Source organism: Carettochelys insculpta, chromosome 6, assembly GCF_033958435.1.
Source record: "Carettochelys insculpta isolate YL-2023 chromosome 6, ASM3395843v1, whole genome shotgun sequence".
NCBI lineage: Eukaryota > Metazoa > Chordata > Testudines > Carettochelyidae > Carettochelys > Carettochelys insculpta.
The window spans coordinates 107,389,264-107,412,964 of NC_134142.1; the positions used below are offsets into that span (position 1 = coordinate 107,389,264).

Consider the following 23,701-nt stretch of genomic DNA (forward strand, 5'->3'; position numbering starts at 1 on the left):
CAAAAGCACAGGGCCTGGGGCAGCCAGTTTGTTCTATGTACAGGACAGCTCTGACTCTGGTTTGTCAATGGGGTAGGATGGTTAGTACAAGAGAGTTCCTTTGCATAGTATGGGAATTCTCTTCTGGTTATCTGAAGTGTTTTAAGGTCATATATGGTGCTTCTGCAGTGCAAGCCAGACTGGAGAATCTGACCTAAATGTACGGAGAAGGCAAGATATAGACTATTTTCATCTCTTGGGCTGAAATGCTATCTGTAGAACAGGCACAACGTAGAGAGTAGCAATACAACTCTCCCCACAGCATCCTGCTGTGTCCATTGGTGAGAATGTAGTTTTGTCTCCATTGTAATGGAATTCTATGTCTTCCTATTGTCACGGCTCACCAAGATGTCAGTGAAGTGCCTGTTGAAGTGGTTTATTTAATAGATACACCTGCTCCGCTAGGAGTGTACAGACCATGAACTTTTCACATAAAAGATGCTGAAGACTGTTTCATGGCCTAATTAGTCACCAGCAACTCAGAAAGCTAATTAGTCACTATTTTGATCCAGTATCCTTGAAATAGAGGACTTCTCTCATGTTAAGGCCCTTTTACACCATTTTGGTAGTGTAAAGGGGCCTTAAAGAGAGCAGAATACCCCAGCATGGAGGGCCTCCTCAGCTCCTGAAGAGGTAAAGAAAGCACTCTACAATAGCCCTGTTCCCTGGCCCTGGCAGAAGAATGAGGACAGACTGCACTGCACTATCTCTGCTTTCCAGTACCTTAGGGAAGCAGAATATAAGTTAAAGCAGCTACGGGGTTGCTCTAGTTATACTGGAGATCAGGCAGAACCCTTCCCAGCCCCAGGGTATGGGGAGTTCAAAGTAACTTAAAGCTGTCCTTGCTCTCCTGCTCCATCTGTGCTCAAAATGCAGGCTCATGCTTAGAACACAAGCTATGAAGCTCTGTGTTCCAGTACCAATTTCATGAGCCTTCCAGTTTTCTGCAAGGCAACAGATTGACATGAAACCTAACACTGCATTTTTTCCTTGATAATTTAAAATCTGTGCTTTCACACAAGAATATGATATGAATAATGATGAGTCTCAGGAGAACGTGTGCTTGTGACCTGAAAACCATCACTGCAGCCAGTTATGCAGATTGGTTTCTGTAGCAGAAGAAGGTTTTTCTTTATCTAGATTGGCTTGCCAGGCAAAGTAGTTGTTTTGTTTTGCTGAGAATGTAAATTCTTTTGGGGAAACGGATAGCATCTTTGCTAGGCCTGCAGTCTGGTAGAACGCTGCTTCTAGCTCTACTGGAAATCATCATTTACATTTCATTATCCCTTTAAAGCCTCATCCAAGAAACAGGCCCTTCTGTACCAAACACCACACAGACATAGCAGAGTGACAGTCCCTGCCCAAAAGAGCTTACAGTCAGAATGTGATGGGAAACTCGAGGACGCAAGCAGATACAGGGTGGGTAGGTGTGGTATACTGTCACAAGGCAGTTATGGTTAGTGTATTAAGCATTAGTTACAGCACTTAAGCTCTTTTAAACAATTCCACCGTTGCTGGGTTTGTTTTAGCTGTTACAGCAGAGGTGAGTTTTAGGGAGAGATTTGACAGAGGCCGATCCCAATGAGGAATTATATAGACAGATACAGCTGAAAGAGAACCTGCTGCAGAAGGTTATAAAACAGAAGCTACAACTATTTGGGCATATTTGCCAAATGAACGACAAATGAAAAAAATCAAGACCCTGGTATTTGGCATAATGGACAGCTCGAATAGGAGAGGCAGACCCCACAGAGAATGGATAGACAATATAGTAGATTGGTGCGGAGCTTGTCTACAGGAACTAAGCCACTCTGCACTGGACAGGGAAAGATGGAAGGAAATAGTGAGAGAGGCATCAGACACCAATGGGTGCTGAGCCCCCAGTTATTGATGATGATGATGATGATGATGAATGTACTAGCTTTGTAGATAACATTTTTGTAAACAAAGAACTCCTGCAATGCATAAGGGAAGTCAGAAGAGACTGAGAACCACCCTTTCTCTCATACAGCATTTCCACAATCTCATGGTCTCCTAAGGTAGCATGCCAACATCATCTTCTCATGCTTTGTTTCTAATAATTGATTATAACCATTCTGAAAGTGCTGGTTCATCAAGAGCTTCCTTCCCCTTCCAGAGTTATCTGAAACAGCAACACAGTTTAATTCTATTGGATATGGGAAGCAGTACGTTGTTGACCACACACAATGAATACTATCCTGAAAACTGCCGATGCCCAAAGGCTTGCTAGGCATCAGGAGCTATGTACAGCCCCCTTCTCTGCCTCCGTTCCAATCATATTTCTACTGCTGGTAAAAAAGGGTTTTTGAGAGCCCTGTTTATATTAGTTTGTCAGTCCAATAAGTAGGATTAACATGACATGCAGGAAGCTGTGCTGACAGCTGCCACAGGCCCCAGGACAAGATGGGAGTGGGGTCTAATTCTGTGCCCCGGAAGAGGTGGGGCCAAGAGCAGAAGGGGCAAGGACTATAGCAGTCCGCTCTCAGCACCACTTGGAGTGCTTTGCCCCACCCCCGCACTCTCTCACAACCATGCACAGCCAGAGCAGTGCTGCCATGGCACTGTAAAGGGGCCTGAGGGCAACTTCCCTCTTTGCCTCCCTCTGCCCTCTCGTCGACAAGCCTAGGTACAGATAATGAGATTTTAGGTACAGGATGAAATGTGCATGCTTCTGGTAATCTGGCTTTAGGAATCATTAGCCACAAAATTAAGGCTCTGTAGCTCAGTCGTATCGGCTAGTAGAGTCATAGAACTGGAAGAAGCATCAAGTCCAGTCCCCTATCCTCCTGGTGGGGCCAAGAACCATATAGACCATCCCTGATAGGTGTTGTCCAACCTGCTCTTAAGAATCTTCAGTGATGGAGATTCCACAACCTCTGCAAGCAATTGATTCCACTGCTAAACCATCTGACTTTTGGGAAGTTTTTCTTAATATCCAACCTAAAGCTCCCTTGCTGCAATTTAAGCCCATTGCTTCTTGTCCTATCATCTGAGGTTAAGAAGAATAACGTTTCTGCCCCCTCATTCCAGCAACCTTTTATTATCATGTCCTCCCTGTCCCCTCTTTTCCTGACTAAACTATCCCAATTCTTTTAATCTTCTCTCAGAGGTCAAGTTTTGTTGACCTTTTATCATTTTTGTTGCTTTTCCGCACAGCCTGTCCTCCTTCTGCCCTTCCCACCAGACACCATCTGGCACCTACACCACCATTATCAGCTCCTTCATGTCACAAAACAAAGCTTTTGTTTGCATTGCTTCATCCCTACCTGTGCCTTGCAACATGGTGTGTGTGTGTGTGTGTGTGTGTGTGTGTGTACATGTGCAATGCTTCCCAAAGCTACACCCATGTTTAAAAAAAAAAAAAAAAAAAAAAGCAGACCCCTCAGGTTCTGATCCTAAATCAACCAGATGTACAACCCATGTAGCCATTCTGCCCTCCAGCTTTTATTAGTTACTTTACACACCCTTCTTGCAGTAACAGTGTGGGTGGAACAGTACAGGATGAACCTCTCTAGTCTGGCACTCTTGTCCAGCAACATCTGTAATCTCTCTTGATTTTAGTTAGCCAGACAACCACTTGTCATGGGTGTGGACAAGTTTCCTGTGGTCCCAAAAAATTTGTGTGCAGTCACCAGTCCTGGCTTTCAGTGTTCTGTGCTGTTAGCTGTAATTTACCCCAAGATGTCTTTTAAGAGCCCAGAAAGCAGTGGAAGTGTTGGCAATACTGCTAGACAATATTGACCTCCTATGGTCCAGGAAATTCTCTTGTTGAGTACCATTTAGCTCTTGAGGGTGCCAGATTAGAGAGGTTCAACCTGCACAAAAATAGCCCTTGTTGGAGCTGCTTGCCTCCATGTGGTTGAATTCATTGCAGTGAACTCTTTAGAGGAGCAGGAGTATCTCTGTCAGTCCCAAAGTTTGTACTAAACTGGGCATGCTTAAAAATTTGTTCCTCTGATGGGCCATTCTGATTAGGTATGAAGTGTTTTCCCAATAGTATTTAAAGGCACGAAGACTCAGACAGATACATGTACTAACACAGTACTTCCCATGAGGCTTTGTAAAATAGGAGGATGCATCGGCTAGTTCAGCAGCAAGCCTTAGTCAGCAAGTCTATTGGTGAAAGTTTTGTTCTTGTATTAAAAGGGAACTTGAGGTACAATCAAGACTTCTGAGCTCAGATGTGGAATTTACTCTTCTCTCCTGAGGAGAAAGGAGCTGTCTTTCTTCTGCAAGTTCATTCCTGCCCTGGAGCAGGGATGGAGGGGAGCTGACTTGCACCTCCTCTCTTCAGGGGTGACTGGTTTAAGCCTGGGTGTGGGTTGTTAGCACCATGGTCACAGTGGCTGCTTTGTGTTGCTGCAGGGGTGCAGGATTGCCCAAGTTTATAGGCTGTTTCATGCCTCTTCTCCATCCTCTGGTCTCCCTCCAACCTGACACCTGCCCATCTTAGGCCAGGTCTACATTACAAGTTGATCGTAGATACGCAGTTCCAGCTACTGCAATTGCATATATGGAATTGACTTATCAACAATCAACTTATCCAGCTGTCCTCACTGAGGTAGGTCAATGGGAGAAGCTCTCTCATCGACCTCCCTTACTCTTCACAATATAGAGGCATACAGGCGTTGACTGTCAACTCCAGATAGTTCAATTTTGTGTGTCCCCACTAGGTGCATGAAATCGAGCCCTGGAAGATAGACCCTAACCAGGCTGATCTTCTGGGTAGCAAAGACATATCCTTAGAATGCCACCTCCTTTCCGTCCCCTGGCCCTCCTCCAGCCTGGCACCTGCCCATCTCAGAATGCCACCCAATCCTTGACAGGGAGAGGCCTCTGCACCAGCAGCAGCACAGAGTTGTTAGCCATCTTAGTGCAGAACAAGCACACCGCAGGGGTGAATTTACCCTGTAGAATTTCTTTTATTCCCTTTCAGAGCTGATTGGACATTTTAGCTCTAGTCGTGCCTTCTTACTACACCCTGCTTGGTCTAAACTCAAATTAACCCTAGGACACGCTGCTATGCAAACTTTCTGTACCTCCCCAATTAGTTTGCATTGATTGCTGTACGCCTCTGCAAATATCAGCCAATTTCTGGAAGAGAATTCTTCCAGAGTGCATAGGAAGGAAGACTTCTTTCACTGAGCAGGAGAAGTAAAAATAGTGGAATTTTAGGTATTCGGACTCAAAATTTAGTAGCTGAATCCTCCAACAGACTGAGCTAAACCTGTGGAGCTACCCTTCCCCCCAGCCTCCTGCCAACCATAAATTCACTTGCTTTATCTGTTATTCTACATACATACATCTGAGAGGATTGTTACACCACAGAGAAACCAGCTGGTAAGTAGCTGTGTGGGGAAGGAGAGAGTCAGAGAGAAGCTGGAAGGAAGGGTCCCAAGCTCATCTTCAGAGAGCGAGAGTTCCTAGGTGCCTGCCCACAGAGTGCTCCTTGCAGAGCATGGTTCTCGATTTATGCACCCGTGATATGGTCCTACGGCTGGCCCTGTACAGTTAGGCCAATGGATGATTAGCATTTGCAGATTGATTAACCCAGTCTGCTGCAGGGAAAAGACAACTGACTACTGAGATCGTAAGAGAGTCTCACCCCCCCGCCTTCTACCACAGTCCCTCTCAATCCTCTCTTTGAAGCAGCTAGTATTGGCTATTTATGCAGGCGGGTGCTATACGCCAGTGGTTCTTAGCCAGGGGTACATGTAGCCCTGGGGGTAGGCAGAGGTCTTCTGAGAGGTACACCAACTCATCTAGATATTTGTTTAGATTTACAACAGGCTGCATAAAAAGCACTAGTGAAGTCAGTACAAAACTAAAATTTCATACAATGACTTGTTTATAGAACTCTATGTGCCATACACTGAAACGGAGGTGCTCTATTTATATTCCAATTCATTATTTTGTAATTATATGCTAAAAATGGAAAAGTAAGCGACTTTTCCCCAATAGTGTGCTGACACACTTTTCCATTTTTGTGTCTGATTTTGTAAACAAGTAGTAAGGTGAGACTTCAAGGTACACAAGCCAAAAAGGGGTACAGAAAGGCTGAGAGCCACTGCTGTACTGTGAGCCAGTGGTACATTGGATAAGAAAATCTAAGAACATAATATTCTCCATTCTATTTGTGTTAGTTGTTCATGAAAGTTATACATGCTGTTGGCCCCACAGGTGCATGTACAAAGCTGTTCAAGTCTTTCCTTTTAAATTTGTCCCTCCACCCCCTGTTGTTAAATTTCTTCATTCACTAGCTTAAATTGCTGAGCAACAGTAAATTTCAGCCTCTGTGGTGAGACAGAGGTGGCTGTGTTTGATAGGTGTAGTGATTGTTCAGCCTCTTTTAGCTGCCTTGTAGAGGTACTAAGGCCTGATTAACTTTTAAAGCACCAATACAGATGTTTTCAGCCTGTGGACTGAATCTGAGGTTTCTCAGGGGTCCATACCCACTTTTGAAATTTTTTAGAGGTTCTCAGGTAAAAAGAAATTGCAGACCACTACACTAGCAGATCCATCAACATGTTTTGCAATCATGTCTTGTTCATTGTTTGCTTTAAAGAGTATACTGACTCCAAGGGCAGTCATACCCTTAATTGTCCATGCTGCTCTCTGAGTGGGGTACACATTTCATAGCATTACCTGTCACTATTGAACTACAACTACAAAGAGATGGGAGACGCTGGATGAAAGAAAGAAGGAAAAAACAAGAAACAGGAGGAAAAAATATTGGAACCCTATTAATTCCTGTCCTTCAGCTGACTGATGCATCTAAAACCTCTGATGCTGCAGAGAATTACTCACATTCTTAGCTTTCCATGCAATTAGCTCCATTTAGATCAATGGAGTTATTCTTCCGCATAAAGTAAAATATACACATATTTCTTTGCAGTGGTACAAAACCTTGACTTTCTGTTCACTTGCCCAAATTTGGAACATTTTATTGATCTGGCAGCATACCTATAGTTGTGATGTGTTCACTATAATTGCACAGATATAATGAAAGTCTTTTTTTTGCAATTTTAAGGCATCTAAAAATCAAAGTTATTTGGAAGTCATATGACCTCAGGAAGTGTCCAGAGCTAATACATAATTAGGTAACTCAGCACACACAAATGCAATTCCTCTACAGGAGAGCATAGGAATGGCCATCTTGAGTCAGACCAGTCATCCATTTAGCTTAGCATCCTGTCCTCTGGCAATAGCCAATGCCAGGTGCCTGAGAAAGAATGAACAGAACAGGCAATCACCAAATGATCCATCTCCTACCACTACATTCTCAGTAATGTTGGCAGCTGAGTTTATAAACCTTGGAAAAAACAGAGTTTGTAAGAATAATGAAGACAGCAGAAGCTTCTTTCAAACTAATGATAGACATCTAAACTGATGTATATATAGTTAGCAATAGCAGGTTCTTACCTTGCCAGCATCAGGAGACAGCCATTACAGGTGGCTCAGTTCCTCCCACCCCAGTCTTGCCTAGCTGGATGATTTGATGTGGTCTACAGTCCAGCCAAACAGTAAGGTCTCTCCTTGTGGAAGGAACAGAAATCCAAACATCCAACATCTTGCCTACCCCCAGGCTGTAGTCTTCACCTGTGTGAACATAGGGTTGATTAATACCAATAGGACCTGGCCCACTCCATTGGCAAAATAATTTTCCCTGAACTAATCTCTGATAGTGATGAGTGAAGGGAGACTGAACATCTCAGACACATACCCAAAATCGGATTCTAGTTCTCAGTTTATACCTCAGCACCTCTATATCCTTTACCACCAGGCACTTGATTCATTCTTCCCTTTGATATACCCAGACCCCGTTGTGGTTTTGCAGTGACTGTGGCTTGCATTTCCAACTTACAGAAATCCAGGCTGAGGGAAGCCCATTTTAGGAATGATGTGGAGAAACTGGAGAAGGTCCAAAGAAGAGCAACTAAATGATTTAAAGATCTAGCAAATATGACCTATGGAAGAAGATTAAAAGAATTGGGGTTGCTTAATTTGCAAAAGAGAAGGCTGAGAAAGGACATGATAGTTTCTTTCAAGTACCTATAAGGGTGCTGCAAGGGGGAGGGAGCAAAATTATTCTCATTAGCCTCTGATGATAGGACAAGCAGCAAGGTGCTTAAATTTTAGCAAAGCAGGTTTTGGTTGGACATCAGGAAAAACTCCTAACTGTCAGGGTGGTGGTTGCCAAAGAAGGCTGTGCAGGCTAGGACTATAAGAAATTATAAAGAAGAGCTAGATAAATTTATGGAGATTAGGTCCATAAAAGGCTAGTAGCCAGGGGATAGGAATGCTATCCCTGGCCTCTGTTTGTAAAAGGCTGGATGGCAGGAGACAAGTCGCTTGATCATTGTTTTCAGTCTACCACCTCTGGGGCACCTGGCACTAGCCACTGTTGGCAGACAGGATACTGGGCTAGGTGGACCGTTGGTCTGACCCAGTACTGGCCATTCTTATGTTCTTAAGTACTGGAATAAGTTGCCTAGTGTGATTGTAGAATCTTCATCATTGTAGGTATTTAGAAACAGGTTGGATAAATATCTAACTGGGATGATCTAGAATTCTAGTTGGTGCTTGGTCCTACCATGAGGGAAGGGGACTAAATTTGATGACCCGTTGAGGTCCCTTCCAGTTCCAGTAATCTATGAGTCTACGATCCTTTTATATCTTGTCTGTGTTAAGACCATCTCAGCTCTGATGAGGAAGAAGGGATTGGTTTTACCATGTCTAGCTCACCTGCTGCACTTTGCACCTGGGATTACATAATGGGACACTGACCTACTCCAGCCCCTAGCTGCTATTGCAGTGGTAATCAAAGATCACTTCCGTCATTTGATCGAAGAGAATTTATGTGTGGGAAGCGGTAGGGGGACAGGGTACATCTGTTTAACATCAGGCTGATGCTATGTCTCCCAGGCCACAAGACTTGGGAAAGAGAGGGTAAAGAGGGCATGATCTAAAGCCAACTGATGCAAATTAAAAGATTTTTACAGGGACTCCAGCAAGCTTTGGATCAGGCCCTCAGGGTTTTTCAGGGGCAGTAGTAGAGCATTTAGCACTATCTTGCAAAGAAAAAATAAATTAAAACTCCCTCTCCCCCACTTTAAACCAAACAAACCCTGAACCTTTAATGTTGGCACAGAGGCTCAGGAAAGCTCCTTAACCAAACACTGGATGGGAGTAAAAAGCATGTGAAAGTTCAAGCAGCTTTTGTTTAATGGGTGAACACTGGGCATGGCTGAGCTAGAAAGGACGCAGCCCTTCCCAGCCTGCAGTGTGGTGTGTTATGCTGTAGCCTCTACCTATCCAATTGATTTTTTTTTTTAAACATTTGTTTCTTGTAGGTGAAGAGTGAAGGCCCTAAGCTGGTGCCCTTTTTTAAAGCCACTTGTGTCTATTTTGTTCTCTGGCTGCCAACCTCCAGCCCTTCCTGGTTCAGTGCCCTCATCAAGTGTCTGCCCATCTTCTGCTTATGGGTTTTTCTGCTGGCTCATGGAATCAATTTCTTAATTGCCCATCGAAGCGCCAGTAGGATCTTAGCAGGGTTAATATTCTCCGCAGTGGGGGACGCCTTCCTCATCTGGCAGGAGCAAGGCTACTTTGTTCACGGTAAGTGATGCACCCATTCTAAAAAGGTTCACTAGCCACCCCTTCATACATTTCTTAGTGCTAAATTGCCTATTCATAGGATTTTTATATTTATCCCACTCATTTTTATTTAATGTTTAACCCATTTTCATGGCAGTAGGAAGGACTCATCTTGGGCATAAATCCTGTGCACTGAAATTAGCGGGGGACAAAGGTGCACAAGGGATGAATATGACCCAGGACCTCCTTTGTAGTCACATTCCAAGAGCCTGGGGGTGGGTGGTAGCCATCATATGGGGCTGGCCCAGGATTGGTTCTCAGCATCTGTCCTTATTCCCTGGACTGGCAGGACTTGTGAATGAGGCAGAGGCAGAATGCTCATCACAAAGAGAAGGATATACTTCATGTCACTCAGCAATTAGCAGCTGGCTGCATTCTGTGCAATCATCTTACACAAGGATAGCTCCTGAGATGCACACTCCTGAGGCTCCATTGTAAAGCAGAGTACAAGTGGAGGGGGAAGTTCTAACAGGGAAGCGTGGGAGTGGAGCATGGGCAGATATTAGAGTCACTAACCTGGAACCAGAGCTGAGGAAATAGTCAGGTGTCAAAGGAAAGGTCAGAGCCAGTTCAGAGACAGTCAGGAGGAGAAGCTGGAGCCCAAGTCAGGAGTAGAATATAGGAGCAGTGCAGGAACCGGGAACAGATCGTGGTCTGAGATAAGGAAAAAGAAACCAAAAAAAGGCAGGAAACAGGAGTCTGGCACATAGATAGGGTGTGTAGTACCAGCAGCCAGCCAAGGATTCCTCTAGTCATCTCAGACAACTTCCTAGGCCTCTTTCTGGCTTAAGTAGTGTGTCAGAGCCAGTTAATGGGACTGGACACCAACAGCTCATCCAGTCAGGATTGTTGTGGGCAGGGCCCTATGCAAACTAAAACTTCACTAACCTCCTTCTCCAAGGACTCAAGCGAGCTACTGGATGGTGGCTGTTGTTTGGAATCCATGATCGTGCAGTGACCCTAAAGATAGAGGTGGATGATAGAAACTGCTGGACCTGGACCTAATTACAGTGGTGCTGACTTGAATTACAGCATGTCTTGAAAACTCAGGTCTTTCAGCACACTTTGACCAGGTCCCTCTCACCAAAGGCTCTGCAGGAAACAGACCTAAGTTATGAGACGAGTGTAGCTGGAGTGGACATGTCTTAGGTCAACTTTCTCCACTGTCCCCGCAGCAGGAGATCGATGGGAGAATCTCTCTCATCGACTTCTCTTACTCCTCGCAACCATGAGGAGTAGTGGAGCGGACAGGGACATCCTCAGCATTCGATTTAGTGTGTCCCTATGAGATGCACTAAACTGAACCCCAGAAGATCAATTTCCACAGTGTCAATGCTGCTGTAAGTGTAGACATCGCATAAGCATTTTTGGCATAAAAAGGTCTGTACCTAGTTAGCAGAAACAGAGGGCAGGAATATATGGTCAGTTTTCACAGCAGGGTCTCCCAAGGATCTGTGTTAGATCAGAGCTGTTCGATATATTTATCTTCCCCCCCGCCCCATATAATTTATAAACAGTGAGGAGGCAAAGTTTGCAGGGGACACTAAATTACTTAAAACAGCTAATTCCAAAGCATATGGTGAGATACCAAAGGTATCTCACAAAACTGAGTGAATGGGCAGCAAAATAGCAGATAAAATTCAGTGCTGATAAATGCAAAGTAATGCATATTGGAAAATATAATCCCAAGTGCATACAAATGATAAATCTAAATGATCTGTTACCACTCAAGAAAAAGATCTTGAACTCATTGTGGATAGTTCTCTGGAAAGATCCACTCAATGCTCAGTAGCAGTCGAAAAAGCTAACATAAGGCTAGAAACCATCAGGAAGGGAAAAGATAAGACATAAAATATTAAAAGGTCTTTATATAAATGTACTGTATACTGACACCTTTAAATGAAATCGCAAAAAGGATATATTAGAACTGGAAAAAACAATTCAGAGAAAGACAATGAAAACTAGGAGTATGGAACAGCTGCTGTATGAAGAGAGATTAAAAAGACTTGAGAGTGTTCATCTTAGAGAAGAGACACTTAAGGAGGTGGGATATGATAGTCTATAAAAACATGAATGAAATGGAGAAAGTGAATAGTAATATTAGTATTTTTCCCTGCACATAACAAGAGTCAGGAATCACCCAATGAAATTAATAGGCAGCAGGTTTAAAAAAAATCCTACATAAAGAAGTACTTCTTCACACAATGTAGTCAGTCAGTCTGTGGAAACCATTAGTGTGAATGTTGTAAAAGCCACAACTATGAGTGGATTTGAAAAATTCCTGGAGGATACATCAATCAAAGGCTATTTGGGGACACAATCTACAAACTTCAGATTCCTAAACCTTCGACTGCCAGAAGCTGGGAGTGGAAGATTGGGTGATTTCTTGGTAATTGCCTGTCTGTTCACTCCCTCTTGTAGCATCTGGCATTGGCCACTGCCAGAAGACAGGATACTGGGCTAGATGGATCCTGGGTCCGACCTAGCATTGCAGTTCTTAATAAAATTCAATGCAATGAGTAAATAATTTTTCCATCAGCACATTTTCTTCAGGAACTGCTGACAATATTGTCGAATCTCCCAAATGTACGAACTGAAAGCATTCTAATCTAGCATTCTAGTGGTCATCAGCATTTTCACAACCCCTTTTTCCATCAATGGCAAAAAAACAAAAACAAAAACCCAGTAAAACAACCCATTAATGCAGAAGTAAGCTTGCCTGCCTGAGTTGAGCTAAGCTCATTTGGAAAGCCAGGAAATGCACAGTTAATGTTTCCTGTGCAACCTTGACTCTATCCTCTTATGATTACCCTAATCCACCCTACTAACACTCATATGTTTAGTTTGCTAGTCCCACAGTTGCTGAAATGTATGAGCTCTTCACCTTTTACAACCCAATCACTGGCAGTATAGAGGATTTTAGAGCACTTAGAATAGTTGAACTTTAGCTTGTACGTTAGAAATAGAAATCCTTTAACTGTATTTCTATATTAGCACATGCACTCTTAAAAAGATATGTTTTCTTAAATATGGTTCTCCTTCTCCAAGGATTTAGTGGGTGCCACACACTATTTTGTGCAAAACAGCTCAAGACCATTTTTATTTCCTGCATCACATTAATGACTTGATCTCTAGCTTTGAAAACCAAACATAAATACACCCTAGAAACTGGAAAAATGGCTACTTTTCTCAGGACTACTTTTCTTAGGGCTACCTAACTCAAGTGATTGCAAATTTGAGTCATTAACTCTACTCTTTCCTGCTTCTGAGATGGACCAGATTCTGAAGGAATCTCACTCACCACATTGGATTTCAGAGACATTTGAAAGGGTGATCATTAGACAGAAATTGCTGCTTCCTTAACCATTATGGCACTGCTGCACTAGTATAATACTGGAATCATCTTGAGACCAGCTTCCTAAATACCTGAGGTAGATCAGGGACCCCTGCCACCCATTTAACAATATGGGAATGACAGATGCAATACTATGGCACCTCTTTTCAATGCCGAGGTTGAGAACTGCTGATATGGGGGATTTGGACACATCTCCCATTAAATCTCAATGGAATGAATGTCTAACTTTGAAAAAAAGCTGTCTTCATCGGTGTTCCTTGTAAGCTACGCACTTGTGGGGTCACTCAGGAGAGATTCAGATGACACCCCGCTGATTAGTGGAGTGTTCGCAGCTAGGTTTTGTGTTTCTACTGATGGGTGCACATTTGCACATGCCTCGGTGTACATTAAATATTTATTCCACACAACCGACAGGGGAAAAATTGCACATGGATGGAAAAGATCAGAGGAGACATTGGCCTTCATACTGCATTTTTTCCTCACAAGCTGATGTCAGACATTGCCAATTGAGCTCTTTCAGGTGATCAATGTACTTTCCAGTGGTGACTGACAGTTGTGGAAGCTTTGAGCACCAGCCATTTTCAGACAAAATGTTATTTACCACATTAGTTAATTGTGCTGGAAAAAATGTAATTTCTTCTTGTTTAAAAGTTAGTAGGTTGATGCTGGTTGGGGGAAAATGAAATCTTTTATATTCAAAATGTTGAAGCATTAGTTGTGGAAATATCAATGAAAAATGCACACAATTTTAGCAAACATTTCATTTCTAGCTGTACTGGTATGGTTGTCTGTCTGAAAACAGTTAGGGAGTTGGTCTCCTTTGAATTGCTGTTGGTAAGAGGAGTTTGGTAAAGGACATTTGTGACTTACAGAACATAAGCTCTGATGAGCTAGTCTTGGCGTGTTGGTCTTGTTGCCTCATTTTTACTATTACAGCCACCTAACAGTTGGCAGTTTTCTGACTAGCATCCTGTAGTGTCTAGCAGATATTTTGTAACTGAAAATGCATCTCACTTGATCACAAGACATTTCAACCAATGGGATACTTCTGGTCTCTGCTGATAGGACCTCTTTGCACTCGTGGCTAGAGACTCACATTTCAGAGGAAGACATGCAAAGTGTAACAAAAAAATCCTATTCATGTGAGGTGCTTCAGTGTTGGAGGGAGGGGTTTGGAAAAGGCAATCTCTGTCCACTGGGGAAGAGACACAAAGGTAAGTGAAGTCAGCCGCTTCCATTGCAGTTGTTCCAGAGTGAACGAGAGAGTAAAGAGATGCAGGGATGAAAAGCGGAGAGCTAGTAATCCAGACATCTTTTAATGGCAAAATCCATAAATAGTGGATGGCTGTTTAATGTTTGCTCTCCCCGACCCCACCATCTTTGGTGAGGTGATGTGGGGCCTCCTATCACTTCCAAATGCTCAACTGAGCTCTCTTGGAAGCAGCCCACCTTCCCTCTGTGACTAGTAACATCACAATTTATTTCAAGCCCCTCTCTTTCCTGTCTCTGTCCCTCCTCTCCCATTTTCCTTAACAAGACCAGGCCAGGGTCACTGAAGCTATGCTAGGAATCTATGTGATCCATTGTCTGTCTTTTACTGGGGCATGTCTTTTCTACCCTTCCTCTTCAACCTCTCCTCCCGCCCCTTGAACCTCATCTGTATTCTTCTGCATCTGCTGCCTCTGTCACAAGGCACAGAATCCTGCCTCCATCTCGACCCTCCCAGCAGGCTTGTTTTCTGTCTATACATATAATAGCCTGACATTTTATTCTTTGATTCTCTATCCCTGGCTTGTCCACATAAAGTCACTGAGCCTCCTGGAGAAGAAATCTCTTCTGACACCTACTCTAAAGTATTCGCACATCTCTTAATTTTCCTTTAAAACTGTGCATGGGGTTGTTGTATTATAAAAAGTTCCTGTCCTAGATCTTTGGTAAATTTCCCTATTCATCGTGAAGTTTTTTCTGCTGTGCCCTGAATTTGCCTTGATCCCCTCTCATCTGCCACATTTCATCCCTGTTTAGTGCCCTTTCCCATCTGTCTAACCCTCTGCCATAGAGGTGGTCTCTCCCCTCTCTCTCTCTCTATCAGTTCCATTCTGTGGATGCACCAGCAATCCATGCTGTAGGTGATTGGCTGGACATAGCACAAGATGACACTCCACAGGGCAGAGGCAGCAGCTTCATCTGTTCAAGTGGTTATGCTCACAAACCAACATAGGCCGCATCTACACGTGCACTCTACTTCGAAGTAGCGGAGCCAGCTTCAAAATAGCGCCCATCATGGCTACATGTGTTGGGCGCTATTTCGAAGTTGAAATTGACGTTAGGCTACGAGACGTCAAAGTCGCTTACCCCATGAGGGGATGGGAATAGCGCCCTACTTCGAAGTTGAACGTCGAAGTAGGGCACATGTAGCTGATCCGCGTCCCGCAACATCGAAATAGCGGGGTCCGCCATGGCGGCCATCAGCTGAGGGGTTGAGAGATGCTCTCTCTCCAGCCCCTGAGGGGTTCTATGGTCACCGTGTGCAGTAGCCCTTAGCCCAGGGTTTCTGGCTGCTGCTGCGGCAGCTGGGGATCCATGCTGCATGCAAAGGGTCTGCAACCAGTTGTCGGCACTGTGGATCTTGTGTTGTTTAGTGCAACTGTGTCTGGGAGGGGCCCTTTAAGGGAGCAGCTTGCTGTTGCGTCCGCCCTGTGACCCTGTCTGCAGCTGCTCCTGGCACCCTTATTTCGATGTGTGCTACTTTGGTGTGTAGACGTTCCCTCGCAGCGCCTATTTCGATGTGGTGCTGCCCAGCGTTGAAGTTGAACGTTGACGTTGCCAGCCCTGGAGGACGTGTAGACATTATTCATCGAAATAGCTTATTTCGATGTCGCTACATTGAAATAAGCTATTTCGATGTAGCGTGCACGTGTAGACGTAGCCATAATGTGCTAAAACAGACATGCAGAACAAACCTCTCACTGGTGGAGTGAGTCACTAAGGAGCTCCCATTCCCCTTCTACCAGGGCATCGCAATATAATTTGCAGCCACTGGCCTGCTGTGACACTCAGCTTTCCAGATTCTTGTCACTGTTGCATTTATACTTGAAATCTTCTAGCCAAGTTAACAAATTTGTACAAACTGATGGAAGAGACTTTCAGTTTATGTAGGTCTGTGGGCTGAGGGTGGGAGAAGGGAGCTGAAATTATTTTGGAGCTCATCATGTGTGACTGGCAAGACCAACTCGTAATCAGCACATGCTGCAGTGCATGGTGACATTTCTTGTCAGATGGACTAGTGCAGAATGATTAACATATGGGCAATTCCATCCTACACCAACATCTGGGATTTCTCAAGGGTGTTTGTCTTCAAAGGGAAGCTTGTTTTATTTGCTCAGATTAAATCCACTCCGGATTCATTTGGGTCCTACAAGTAGCCATAAAAATGTTGGCAGGTTAAACTGGATTAATTCCTGAAATATGCCAGCTCCTTCCTCCTAGTTTATGATTCTGCTAGCAATGCTTGGAGGAGGTGATATTTAAACCTGAGTCCATCTTAGTCCCAGGTTGGAGTTTAGATCTGTGGCTAAACAAGGCTGGAATTTGGAGGTGCTGAAATCCTTGCATATTGTTCTCACAATATTTGGACTCCATCTGGTCTGGGAAAAGGTTCCTCCTAGTTTTGGCACCACACAGAAATAAATCTCTACAGGTGTGTACAGATTTTGCATCTCAGATTTGCCCTCTTGCACTCTGAAATTCAAAATGGGTTAAGTTTGAAAGATAAGGAATTAGCAGAACTGCTTGTTTAATAGAGGTGAAGCAGAATTATCCTCAGTCTGATTGTGGTTACTTTGAGACATGACCTGGGTGGCCACCTCTGTAGATGTCATGTATTAAGCTTGTTTCTTTTTGTGTGAAAAGAAATGAGATTTTCAAGAATGCTGAATGTTGGCTTATGTCTGCTCCCACTAAATTCACATAGGAGTTTTACCACTGAGAACAAAAACTAAGCCAGCACTTAACTTGTGATTGTTTAATCTGATGTATTCTTAAGTCTCCATTCCATAGGTCCCTTAGTGTGATGGTCTAATATGCGTTAGTTATTGCTACTAATGCTCTGTCAATGCCTCTTTTCAGGTCTGTTGATGTTTGCCATCACACACATCTTATACTCATCAGCATTTGGGATGAAGCCTTTGGACCTGACAGCTGGCTTTGTGATGACCCTTGTCTCCAGCTTCTGCTACACCTTCCTGTACTCCTACCTCTCAGGCCCATTCACCTACCTGGTTGCGGTCTACATTGCTTTGATCGGCTTCATGGGGTGGCGTGCGATTGCTGGGGTGCAGCTGTGCAATGACCTCTGGACCTGGACCAAGCTTTCAGCCTGTATTGGTGCAGTGCTTTTTATGGTATCCGATCTGACCATTGCAGTTAACAAGTTCTGCTTCCCAGTGCCCTACTCCCGTGCCATCATCATGGCCACCTACTATGCAGCCCAGATGCTCATTGCACTCTCAGCAGTGGAGAGCAGGGATGAAGAGGACTTCAAAAAGAGGAATTAGATGGAATGCCAGCTGAGTGCATTATAACTGGGGCGCTGTTGTAGCACTGGTCACTGCAGGGGGATCTCCATCTCTCAAGGTGCATTGGTGATAGAGATTTTGCTTCTTTGAAGCATTTTTTGAGTTTTTTTTTTTACATCTGACTCTCCTTGAATGTAGTTTATGTCAGTGTGGAGACCACACTGGAGAATTTAGATTGCACCTACAGTAGCTACTTTTCCCTCTTGGAAGCTTCAGGAGTCCTCTCTAATACCACACTGCATTCATTAATCCTGAAGCTGGTTCTGAATGTCCTGGAAGGAGAAGGCTAACTTAAAAAGGGATCGTGAAAAGAGGTTAGGTTAAGAGATTCACCTTCCACCCTGGACACACATGTCCACATCTCAGCTAAGATGAATGGAAGGCGACAGTGAGTTTAGCTGGTGACTAGACTAGACCCCATTTGTGCACATTACAAAGCCACTACACAGAACACAGCAACTGACAGCTTCTACTCAAAGAAAGCCAATGAGTAGCATAGCAAGAGGATAGGTAGTGCAGGTCAGGGCTACGGTACATTGGTAAGAATTGGGTGGTGCAGGAAATTTGTACTGTACCTCATTCTAACCAGGGCTCTTCTGTGAATTCCAAAATTCATGCAACTTCCTATTGAAATGCCCCCTGTGAATGCTGTGAGCATTTAGGAAGTGACACATGAGTAGCAACAACAACAGGAGAATGTAATAACATTCTGAAACTTTGGGAAAATGGAAACTGAAAGGCATTGGCTAAGCAAGGTGGGCTATGAGGAAAAGAGATATGCACACAAGTTAAGGCTAATGAGTAGTTTTAACATGCACATTTCAGCATTTGCTATCTTAGTCTAGGGTAGTCGTGTGGCAGTGTGCTAAGATATACCTTGGAACAATGGTTCTGTCTTTCAACATCAGACCTTACCCCTTCTCACCAGTAGCTTTGTTGGTTGATTAATGAACCTCCTATGCCTCATCTCTTTATCTGTAGGTATTGAGAACTCTTGAATCAGTGGCAATGCTTGGGCCAACCCCCAAAGACTTTAAAACAAAGGCAAAGTATTAACACAAGAGGCACCTAAAGCAATGCACACTGGGATATGGCATTCTTTGATCACTGTGAAATTACTCCAGACCCAAGTTTATAGATGCATCATTAGCGTTAATAGGCAATTGTAACCATTAGCATGGTAGATTTTCAGGGAAATCTGTTTATTCAGTTCAGGCCAGTAGGTTTCTCTATATTTCCATATGTCTAGATACGTGACCCATTACATATGTGCACATTAGTATGTTATTAGTAGCCACCATAGGTAACCTGAGCAAGGTATATGGTGCTTTACCCTAGGGCTTTCGCCAAGCGATTCCTTAATGGAATGTGATTTTTTTTTTTTTCTCCTGGTATCAATTTCTGTCTGTAATCTGGGAATTGGGAGACCAAAATCAGACATTTGAAGCATTTATTGCTCAGCATTTACAGCTGCTAATCACTGAGAATACTTCCATACTTGCACATGATATTTGATACACCCTTTACTCAAGGTATCTATTTTATTCCTCTGTAAGCATTTTCTCTTATCAGCAAGGCCAGGTACATAGAGCAAGTGTTTTTTTAATCACTCAATAGCAAAAGAACCAAGTTTGTGCCATTGCCTTTGCAAAGCCTGCTTTGAAGGAAAGCTACATGAAAAGAACAGTTCTGTACATTCAGCCCAGAGCACTCTTTACTTCTCCAAATGTTCTGGAGCCTATATTAGAATCAGAACCATTAGAGAGGGGCGGGGGAAACCTTATTTCCTAGCAACCCAAAATGTTTGGCAATTTTGTCTTCCCCTCCCCCTTAGCAAGAGTATTTCTTACATTCTAAAAGACTCTAGTGAGGTATTTTTAATTTCTCTAATATAATTTTACTTTCCAGTGCTGCCTTCCTTCCTGCATGCTGTTTTTAATTTATTATGGGTTGCTCACAAGTACTGAGCTGCTGCCCCTAATATTTCTCTGAAGCATGACCAATAGACTGAAGGATTTCCTGGGGATCTACATTCACAGGGTGTCTAGGGGGCTTTCCTCCTGCTTTCCAATCTGATGGTGTCCCTTGAGTATGTATTTTGAGGCCCTTCTTCCCATTGTTAAGGCAGGAACTCATGTGAGTAGTCCCACTGTTTTGAATGAGACAACGCAGGTGAATAAAACTGTTCCTAAATGTGAGTGAAGAGTTGACAAGAGGGCCTTATCACCGAGTTACCTACTTACCATAGGCTCTCAGCTCCTGGGGGTTCTGAGGATTATCTCTGCCAGACCAACACCCCTTCCTGTGGTTGCGCTCTGCCTCTCTGTCTGCAGCCAAGACTCTGTCTCCAGGAGCAGCTACTACTTCCTTTTTGTGATTCAGCTGTCCAACCAATTCCCCAAGTGGTTTCCCCTTACAGGCTAATCTTTCAAAGCCTCCTTATACAGGCAGCATCCAACAGTCCTTATACTGACTGCCCTGACAAAGTCACTCCAGCAGTCTTTGTGGTCACTGCCCTTCACAATACTGCTCTGCAGTGGTTGGTAGGGGAACACAGGCCCAGGCTCAACTCAGGATCTTGTAGTGAACAGTTAAGGCCTGGCTCTGTACCAAACTTATTGCTCTCACCCCTGAACTACTTCCTACTGTGAGCCTTCTCCTCTGCATCAGGAAGTGGGACAACATACTTTCTCTCTGTGGTCTTTTTACACTCATACCAGCCTCCTGGCTTCACAGAAGCACTATCTGTTTGTTCTGCTGCTTTGTTTTGTTGGAGTACAGACTAACATAGCTACCCCTCTGTTACTGTCCCCTCAGAAGTCAGCTGCTTGCTAATTGGCTTCCTCCAGTCTAAATCTCTCTTGTTTCCAGCCTAATTGGATGATTGGGCCCACCAGGCCTATTTCAGCCCTTGCAGGGCTACAGTGGCAGGTGTAGATCATTACAAGCCCTCTCCAGTGAAAGCTTTTTTTTTTTTGCATCTGGGGTTTCTCAAACTGACCTTGCAGGCTTCTTCTAGGCAATTTCAGTGCCCTTACTGAGAACTTGTCTACGCAATGATGCAGTGCACTGTTGTGGCACTTAGTGCAGGTACTACTTGTACTGGCAGGAGCATTTCTTCTGTCATTGTGCATACTCTGCCTCCCGCACATGCAGGCTTCCCTGGTTGATGTAGCGCTGTGTGTACCAGGAGTTCAGCTGATATAATTGTGCTGCTCCAGGGTGTGGAACACCCCTAACTGATGTAGTTTTGTTGACTTAAGTCTGTAGGGGAATCCAAGCCTGGGTTTCTGTTGCAGCCTGGTTCACTCTGCCTTCTGTAATTCTGCAGTTCATTCACATGCTCCTATAACCTTTGTGTTTTGTGGGTTCTCTCAGCACTAGTCCCCCTTACCAGTTTTCCCTGTTAAGAGATTGTAAGAGGAAATAGGTAAAGCATGAGATGGCAAAATCTGTAGATGATACAAAAATGCTCAAGCTAGCTAAGTCCAAAGCAGACTGCTGAGTGCTTCAAAAGGAACTCACAAAACTAGGTGACCAGACAACAAAATGGCAGATGAATTTTTACTGTTGATAACTGCAAAGTAACACACATTGGAAAACATAATCCCAATTATGTATATAAAATGATGGCGCCTAAGTTAGCTGTTGCAATTTAAGAGCAAGATCTTGGCATCATTGTGGATCAACAGCTGAAATCATCCAATGTGTAACCGCAATCAAAAAAGCAAACAGACTGTTAGGAATTATTAAGAAAGGGACAGAAAATAAGAAAGAGAAGATCTTATTCCTGATACCTAAATCCATGGTATGTCCATAATCTTGAATACCGTGGCAGATGTGGTTGCCTCATCTCAAAAAAAAGTTATGTTCAGAAAAGGACAATAAAAATTATTAGGAGTACGGAAAGGCTGCTGTATGAGGAGAGATTAATGACTGGGACTTTTCCTCTTGGAAAAGAGATGATGGGGGGTGAGGGGGGGGAGAGAATAGGATAAAAGTCTAAAATCATGACTGCTGCGGAAACAGTGAAGAGTTATTTCCTCCTTCCCATAACACAAGAACTAGGGGGTCACCAAATGAAATTCATAAGTAGCAGGCTTAAAACAAACAAACAGAAGTACTTCTTCACACAACACACTGTCAACTTGCACAACATTTTGCCAGAGGATGTTGTAACGTCCAAGACTACAAAAGGATTCAAAAAAGAGCTAGATAAATTGTGGGGGGAGAAAACCATCAATAATGGATATTAGCCAAGATGGGCAGGAATGATACCTGTAGCTTGTTTGTCAGAGAAGGTGCTAGTTAGGAAAATGTAATACTACTTTGGTTTAACACCCCTCCCTGCCCCCACATAATACGTGGAGTTCCATTTTCTAATGTACCTAAGGAGCATTTGGCACAGGCTGGAAAGGGGCAAAAATGTCTTGAAGAGCCTGTTGCACCTTGTAAAATCTGTAGCCGTCTGGCCATATGGCCAGGCTTTAGTGTAAACTGAAATGACCTGAAAATTATTCTAATGTATGCTAGCTGCTGGTGGTCCAACAGCATATTCATGGCATCTGAGCACTACCATAATATTTAGGGGACACTGATCCTGTCTCCCATGTGAGTGTTAGCAATAGAGGACATCTTCTGTGCCTTTCATTGGTTTGGGTGTTGCTCTCACTAACCTTCCTTCTCTGTGGCTGGTGCAATGACTTCTCTCCTGCCCCTTCTGTTACAATCTAGCTCACAGAGTAGCACTGAATCCAAGGGATGAAGGAACTGTTCTATGTGAGCGACTGGCAATGAGCAGTATGAGCAGCAGGGGTGAGACAGGCTGCTGCACTGAGAATGGCCCATGCTTTCTTTACTGAGGTAGTTTCAACACCCATCAGTGGCCCTTACATAGTGGGATTCGGTGTGTTGACCAAGTATCAGAGAGGTAGCTGTGTTAGTCTGTAGCTTTGGCTTTGAGAACACAAGAAGTCTTGTGGCACCTTATAGACTAACAGATATTTTGGAGCATAAGCTTTCATGGGTGAAGACCCGCTTCATGTTCCACAGACATTTTGGCTGGGTCCTCAACAGAGGTCAATGGGAGGATATCTTTGAGGCTCCAGGCATTCTTTCCAAGGACTATATATTTCAGAAAGTGTAAGTACAATAACAAAAGGTCTGGTTAACAACAGTGATTTCCCCTGCTCCCCAAGAAGCACCTGCAGTTTTACAAACATACCTCAGCAAGGTTAGCTACGCCAGCGGGGGTGGGGGGGAGCATTGTAACTTGCACAAGCTCCTGTATTCTCCTCCCTCTAATGCTGTTGCATAATATTGCCAATATTAATTCACACTGGGAGTGTTTCTGCCACAGTCACCAGCTATCAGCGGTATGGAGTGCCTCCATTCATCAGTTTTGCGCATCTCCTGGTCTGCAGCTTGGCCCCTGTGTTGCTTTGCAGATGTCACCAGCTATTCCACAGGCCTCTTGTTTACATAGTTCTTCCTGTCATAGAACCAGTTAGAGAAAATGTGCATGTTCAGTACTGCAGTTACCTGCTGGGACCAGTACTAGTAGGATTTGCTAGTAAAGGTTTTTGGTTCTCTATGCCTTAAATATTGAGTCTGGTCTGGTCTGGCTATCGTCTGAAGAAGGGCGGGGGGGTCTGTCTCACAAAAGCTCACCTAATAAATTATTTTGTTAGTCTTTAACGTGCTACTTTACTGAAAATGCACTGCTTCTCCTGCAGGCCTATGCTGGGAAACTCTGAGAACTGAGAGTTGCCTGGGCTGTTACAGGCCCAGGCTGCTTGAGAGAGTCACCTTGATCCCCTTCCTGTGTTCCTCTGCACTTCCCTTTAATCCACATCACTTGAATACACCTCTTTCCCCTGAGAGAGTCTTGCTTGCGTGGAAGAGGCCAGCTGCTATAAACACAGATTTGACACAGCCAGCTCTAATTCTTCTCATTAAGCCCAGGAAACATTGAACAGTTGCTGATGGGGGATGGGTGTCTGTCTTGGCCACTGTTTCCTGGGACAAAAAAACAGTTCCGTAATAACAGTGA

The 23,701-nt window shown here is 43.9% G+C and overlaps 1 protein-coding gene across 1 annotated transcript in view; it reads left to right on the top strand.

The window, feature by feature from the left end:
* Nucleotides 1-21,585, top strand: part of TMEM86A (transmembrane protein 86A) — a 37,563-nt gene extending 15,978 nt beyond the window's left edge. The window contains exons 2-3 of the mRNA XM_074997782.1: nucleotides 9,414-9,678; nucleotides 17,201-21,585. Coding sequence (XP_074853883.1) covers nucleotides 9,414-9,678; nucleotides 17,201-17,628 — 693 coding nt within the window. The 3' untranslated portion in view covers nucleotides 17,629-21,585. The remainder of the gene's footprint in view (nucleotides 1-9,413; nucleotides 9,679-17,200) is intronic.
* Nucleotides 21,586-23,701: the final 2,116 nt, after the last annotated feature.